The sequence below is a fragment of the Lolium rigidum genome, chromosome 6 (genome assembly GCF_022539505.1).
Source record: "Lolium rigidum isolate FL_2022 chromosome 6, APGP_CSIRO_Lrig_0.1, whole genome shotgun sequence".
Classification (NCBI taxonomy): Eukaryota; Viridiplantae; Streptophyta; class Magnoliopsida; order Poales; family Poaceae; genus Lolium; species Lolium rigidum.
In genome coordinates, this window is record NC_061513.1 from 297875425 (window position 1) to 297882769 (window position 7345).

The window sequence follows — 7345 nt, forward strand, 5'->3', positions numbered from 1 at the left end:
TCCTTATAAAGGATGCCTCAGTGTCCATTTTCCACCTTGCATGGAGCACTATCGGTTCCTCATAGAGGATGCCCTAGCGTCCATTTTTTCACCGTGATGGAGCACTATCGGTTCCTCATGGAGAATGCCCTAGTGTCCATTTTTACCTGCACTCCGCATTCTTTGGTTCCCGTGCGTGTGGTGCTCGAGATATCCAGCGCACAAGTACCTTGGTGAGGTGACCGTGATGGGTAGCAACCCCGAAGCCAGAGCTCAGTAATCCAGGCTTGAGGCCTCAGGGGCTGATCCCGGATAGGACAACATGCTCAGCCCCCGCTCGAGTGGTGCACGTCAGAGGGGTACTCTAGAATGTAAGAGGGTTTTCTCAGTAATAAAAGATTTTGTGCATCATCATCATGCAAAGGATCGGGCGAAGATCCCCATTTCAAAAAAAAAAACTGTTGACAGTGGCGGATAATTGTTTGTGACTGAAATGCATAATGGATTCTCAAGTCTGCACAAAAATCCACCTTCGATTCTATACTGCCATCTTCTAAATCTTGAATTTTTATTCTCGTCAGATTCTAACTACATAATACCGGATATGTCTTATGGACATTGGAATAATCGTCACCCTTATCCATCATTTTTCATACCCTAGTTTTTCAACTGCTCAAGTCCATACTGACCTTGCTGAGGGTGTGGGAGTTTACCAGATTTTTGGTGAGATGTTCGTTATTGTAAGGAGGCGAGAATGTGTGCCATTTGTGCAACTTAGTGATATGGCTAGTACATAAATCTGCATTCTCCCTTATGTTTCTCGTTGATCGAAACGATTTCTCGAAGAATACATCTGCATTGCCCGCCATAGGTCGCTGCAACTTCGATCGTCAGACTAGGCTCACCATTGGTGAGGCTTACTTCCAAGAAAATATATGCATATTTCGGCGCCTCTCCTTGCGTTGTTTCTCCAGTTTTTGCCCTCCGTACCAGTACTGTTCCCGCTGCCATCAGTGGCACTACTAGTCGGGTCACAACGAGTTAACTCCAACCCTGCTTCTTGCCGTACTCTATTTTATTCTTCTTCCGGCAAAGAGTTAGAAAACGTCGCCTTCTCGTTGTGCCTCCTGGCATCTTTGAAGTAAAGTTTAAAATGCACGTAGTACTTACTAATAGTAAAATTAACGAAAATATTCGGAAATACTAGAACATTTAAGTTTCGTGATGCACAACTAACCCTTTAACGGGATACACCGGATCTAGAATCATAGTTTGAGCGCCCAATTAGCTGGCTTCACTGCGATAGTCATACTAACGGTTCAATTTATACTCGAGAAGCTTCTATATAATTTCTTACGTGATCCTACACTGCACACCCACACCTCCAGTAAGATATTTGTTAGGTTATATGATTTATGAAATTCTAACCCAATATATCTAGTAATATTAAAATACATAATACAACAACATGCATACATACATACTAAACAATCCATCCAATTTTTAAGAATTATTTCAATGCCATGTGTAATTTTTTACTTTTTCCTGCTCAAAGTGATTTTGTTCAATATTTTTAAGGGGCAATGTCCCTGAAAAAAAATGAAATTTGTTCATCTTGAATTTTGCACAACATCTTTGTTTAGTGATATACACTGCAAATATATAATAAAGAGCATAACAACTAATGCTCTACAATGTTTTTTTGTGGTTAAAAATGCTAAGTAAGTACTACAAAATCTATAATCGATAATAATGTAGTATTATAAAAACATACACTATATTGATAAAAATAGTTTAGTATAAATATAGATGAAAAAACTAAGTTGTATAGATGAAAAAACTGATGTGTAGTGCTGAATGTAAGGGAGTAATTATGTTGACAATATTGCAAATGTTGACAAAAGAAGTCAACATACGTCAATAGTTTATATATTGAATGTGACATATTGAAAACTAAAGATTTACTTCATGACGAATATAAGAAAAGTAATTTGGTATTTCTGAACTTTGGATAAGCATTAAAGAAAACCAGAAATAACTAGAAAAAAAACACAGCATGTATGTGGATTAACAAAAAACATCCACTTCCTTAAAAGGTCACCGCGCGACTGACGCATATAGGCGTCTTTAGATGATGGAAGTGGCATCATCATCTTGGTAGCAAGCTCATCAATCACGGTTTTGATCATTTTCAGTAAAGGCTCAACAATTTTGGTCTACATATGAATAGCAATAGACCTCAGCAAAACATACTAATGTAGAGAAAATGATACAACATGTAGTAGTAGACTTGTTATTTTTTATGTTGTTTATCTCTTTGTTTCCTTTTATTTTCTTTTTTATGCTTTATTATGTCCTTTTCTGTTTTTTTGTTAAAAATTGTTCATGTCAAATAAATGTCTATCCAATTATGTTTGGACTTTCTTGTGCACCAACTTAAATAGTAACACATTAAATAAACCGGTACATCTGTTATTTATTTACCGCAATCCGCGTATATGTGAAGTGTGTGAACATGAAATAGTAGATATTTTAAAATTTTATAAAATGTGTTGTTTTTACACCATTTTTTATAATGAGTGCATCTACGGCTATAAACCAAAACACCACCTCCATAAATTTGTTGTTTATTTACGGCAATCCATGTATACATAATAAAAAAATACTACAATACCTTCCCTTTTGCACACACGTAACACTAACACATCATTGCTAAGGTGGTTTATACAATTAAACCAAAGTGAACTTATGTAAGAAACTACATGTCTTGCTTAACGATTTTTGAGATAATCTTGCTTGATGAATTGTAAACATAATCGTTCGAGAATCCGCAGTTTATTATCTTCATTTTGACTTGTATTCTATATGAATACTTTAGATGCTATTAATATGAATAGTATATATTATACTGACGTAGATTGAAATAATATATAGGTTGAAAGATTATACATATAAAGAAAGTAAGACATATTAAATAAAAAAAGGAGTCAGTGATCTACAGTATAAATCTGTTCTTTATTTACCACAATCCATGTATATCTAACAAATACTACGGACAATACCTTCCCTTTTGCACACACTCTGAATAAATAAATCATATGGTAAGCTAGGGCCCATTAAGGTACTTGTTATTTTTATGTTGCTTATCTCTTTGTTAACTTTTATTTTCTTTTTATGCTTTCTTATTTCCTTTTCTGGTTTTTTTATTAAAAAAATTTCATGTCAAATAAATGTCTATCCAATTATGTTTGTACTTTCTTGTGCACCATCTTAATTACTAACATATTATTAAATAAACCGGTACATCTGTCGGTTATTTACCACAATCCGCGTATATGTGAAGTGTGTGAACATCATGTAGTTGATATTTTAACATTTTAAAATGTGTTGTTTTTGCACGTTTGTTATAATGAGTGCATCTACGGCTATAAACCGAAACACCACCTCCATAAATTTGTTGTTTATTTACGGCAATCCATGTATACATAATTAAAAAAATACTACAATACCTTCCCTTTTGCACACACTTAATTTACATAATAAGATCGTCACAAGGATAAAAAAAACACTAACACATCATTGCTAAGGTGGTTTATACAATTAAACCGAAGTGAACTTATGTAGGAAACTACATGTCTTGCTTAATGATTTTTGAGATAATCTTGCTTGATGAAATGTAAACATAATTGTTCGAGAATCCGCAGTTTATTATCTTCATTTTTATTTGTATTCTGTATGAATACTTTAGATGCTATTAATATGAATGGTATATATTATACTGACGTAGATTATAGGTTGAAAGATTATACATATAAAGAAAGTAAGACATATTAAATAAAAAAGGAATCGGCGATGTACAGTATAAATCTGTTCTTTATTTACCACAATCCATGCATATGTAACACATACTACATACAATACCTTCCCTTTTGCACACACTCTGAATAAATAAATCATATGTGCATCTCTTCTATAGCTAGCTTACATCATAAATCATCCCAATCCCAATCCCAATAGTAGCCAATAATGGTGGTATTCTGTATCGCACGCCACGTACACGTGTAAGTGCGTCGAGTCGGTCACTGCTCAGAGGTTCATGTCGAGCACGAGCGGGGCGTCACCCTTGTGCACGTCGAAGGCGCGCCTGACCTTCCCGCTGGCGCCGGCGGCCAGCTCCAGCACGTACTTGCCGTGGAAGCCCCTGAACTTGAAGTTGCCGTTGGCGTCGACCATCCCGCGCGCGCGCTGCGACGTCCACTCCGTCCTGAGCCCGACGTACCTCCGGCCGGCCTCGCTGAGCGAGCCGTCGGCGTTGAGCAGCTGGCCGTTAGCGCGCCACATGTGGCCCTGCATGAACCCCCAGAGCATGATCCCCTCCACGGCCAGGTGCGCGAACGCCTCCCGCAGCACCATCTCCAGGTCGTTGGCGCGCATCGCCTCGTCCGCCGCCGACACGTCCAGCTCCGTGATCCACACGGGGAGCTCCGTGGCGGCCAGCTTGTCGACAGAGGAATTACTACATTGTATTACTACATTAGTATATCCACTACATTAGTATATTTTGAGATGGTTACTACATTGTAGTGCACATTTCAATAAAGGATGTAGATACATAGTGGGGCAGAGTACATACAAGGCCTTGTAATATTCTAGCTGCAATTTAGTTTTTGTTGGTCGAATTGCTGTCATATCATAGCTTTGTGGCTTCCAACTGTGGTGCCCTGGTGATTGTGTGCATGACTGGAATTCTGGGTGGATTCAAATTAGCTTAAAACTCCTACGCTTGCAGTTTGTGAATACCAAATTTTGGTCTGCAAATTTCATGGTGATTGCTCGATTGCATCGCTGTCATATGTAACAGAGCATAGCCTTGTTAGCTTGTTGGTTTTTACTGTGAGACTTCGAAGATAATTTATGTGTGACTGAAATTCAGATTGGACTGAAGACAGCACTAAAACCCACCGTCAATTATACGCTGTCAGTTTCTGATTGCTGAGTCGCACACACAGTAACTACTGAGTTCTGACTCGCACACACATAGTTCAGTGCACTAATTTGTTTGCTTTGTGATACGGTGCATGTGCCACCCTTCCTTTTGTTTAGTTCTTCCTTCTATCATCTTCAAGATTATACTTCTAGAAGTATCCTAAATGAAGAAAATTCCCTCCTGTTTGAGGGTCTTTGCTTACAACTTTCATATTTCTTTCTATTTTCTTTTGTTTAAATGCACATGGAAAATATTATGCCTTGTCGATGTTAGTAGAAGCCAAAGTTGTTTGATCCATATGACAAAAATAACTAACAATGAAGAAGATGATTTGAGGATAAATTACTTGTTTACGCCTCGTACACTATAAATTGTATTAGTTATAAGAGAGATAGACAATGCAATGCAAATATCTATTGCGGTATTTATTTTACTCGTGCAGTGCAGAACACTCTTTAAAGATATTTTAAATATACTAAATAAAAAAAGAACTTATAAACACACTATGGTACACATAAGTGAATTAAAATATTTCGTCTAGATGTGGTTCTCATCCTTTATGCTTTGCCAACATTTAGATGGAGCTCCATATGAACTACAATTATTAGATTGTTGTACACATAAAAACAAGTACAAATGTTTAATATAAATAGTATGTTCGCATCAGCTTTGTCTCGGATATGATGTTTCTGATGACGGGAAAATGGCGGCGGCAAAAATAACTAATGCGCGTCCATATCCTCAGGATTATAAACTGAGGCACGAAAAAAAATACTCCAACAACCTTTGATTCTAAACTATGTCATACAAAAATAATTACTCGCCCTCACGAGTATAAACCGGGACACAAGAAAATACATACTCCAAAACTCACAGGTATAAACTGATGCACAATATAATAATATATATATAAGAAAGTAGTAACGATAAATAGTGTAGCTATACGAAGTATATACTATTAGCCCCACCTAAAAAATGATACCCCAAAGTTCGTACCAAAATAGATTCCAATAATGCAAAGTTATGCTTCGAGCTCTAGACTCGGAGAAAATCATCTTGCTGAATCCAAAACTCGAAGTGAAATTATGTAGGAAACAACATGTCTTGCTTAATAATTTTTGAGATAATCTTGCTTAATGAATTGTAAACATAATTGTTCGGGAATCCGCAGTTTATTATCTTCATTTTTATTCGTATTCTATATGAATACTTTAGATGCTATTAATATGAACAATATATATTATACTAATACGTAGATTGGAATACTATATAGATTGAAAGATTATACATATGAAGAAAGTAAGACATATTAAATAAATAAAAAGAATCGATGATGTACAATATAAATCTGTTCTTTATTTACCACAATCCATGTATATGTAACAAATACTACGTACAATACCTTCACTTTTGCGCACACTGTGAATAAATAAATCATATGCCTAATGGCAAAACATAAGCCCATCTCTTCTATCGGTAGCTTACATAGGTCATAAATCATCCCGATCCATAAATATGTTGTTTATTTACGGCAATCCATGTATACATAATAACAAATACTACAATACCTTCCCTTTTGCAGACACTCTGAATAAATAAATCGTATATGCCTAATGGCAAAACATATCCCCATGTATTTTCTATATAGCTAGCTTACATCATAAATCATCCCAATCCCAATCCCAATAGTAGCCAATAATATAGTGGTATTCTGTATCGCAGGCACGTACACGTGTAAGTGCGTCGAGTCGGTCACTGCTCAGAGGTTCATGTCGAGCACGAGCGGGGCGTCACCCTTCTGCACGTCGAAGGCGCGCCTGACCTTCCAGCCGGCGCCGGCGCCCAACCCAGCACGTACTTGCCCTGGAAGCCCCTGAACTTGAAGTTGCCGTTGGCGTCGACCGTCCCGCGCGCGTGCGACGTCCACTCCGTCCTGAGCCCGACGTACCTCCGGCCGGCCTCGCTGAGCGAGCCGTCGGCGTTGAGCAGCTGGCCGTTGGCGCGCCACATGTGGCCCTGCATGAACCCCCACAGCATAATCCCCTCCACAGCCGGGTGCGCGAACGCCTCCCGCAGCACCGTCTCCAGGTCGTCGGCGCGCATCGGCTCGTCCGCCGCCGACACGTCCAGCTCCGTGATCCACACGGGGAGCTCCGTGGCCGCCAGCTTGTCGAGGGCATCGCAGATTACGTCGCCGATGGGGTGCGTCACGTGGCCCTGCACCCCTATCCCGCCCACCGACGCGCCCCGCTTCTGCAGGTCGGTGATGAGGGCGACGTACTTCTCCGGCGTCTCGTTGGGGTCACTGGCGTTCTCCACGTTATAGTCGTTCACGAACAGCGTCGGCGCCGGGTCGATGGCTGCTGTCTCCCGGAACAT

The 7345-nt window shown here is 39.0% G+C and overlaps 1 protein-coding gene across 1 annotated transcript; it reads right to left on the reverse strand.

The window, feature by feature from the left end:
• Positions 1-4065: 4065 nt before the first annotated feature.
• Positions 4066-7345, reverse strand: LOC124660327 (endo-1,4-beta-xylanase 3-like). Its single transcript, XM_047198134.1, has 2 exons — positions 6869-7345; positions 4066-4224 (listed from the first exon to the last, which is right to left on the reverse strand). Exons 1-2 carry the CDS (start codon positions 7343-7345, stop codon positions 4066-4068), a joined length of 636 nt encoding a protein of 211 aa, XP_047054090.1.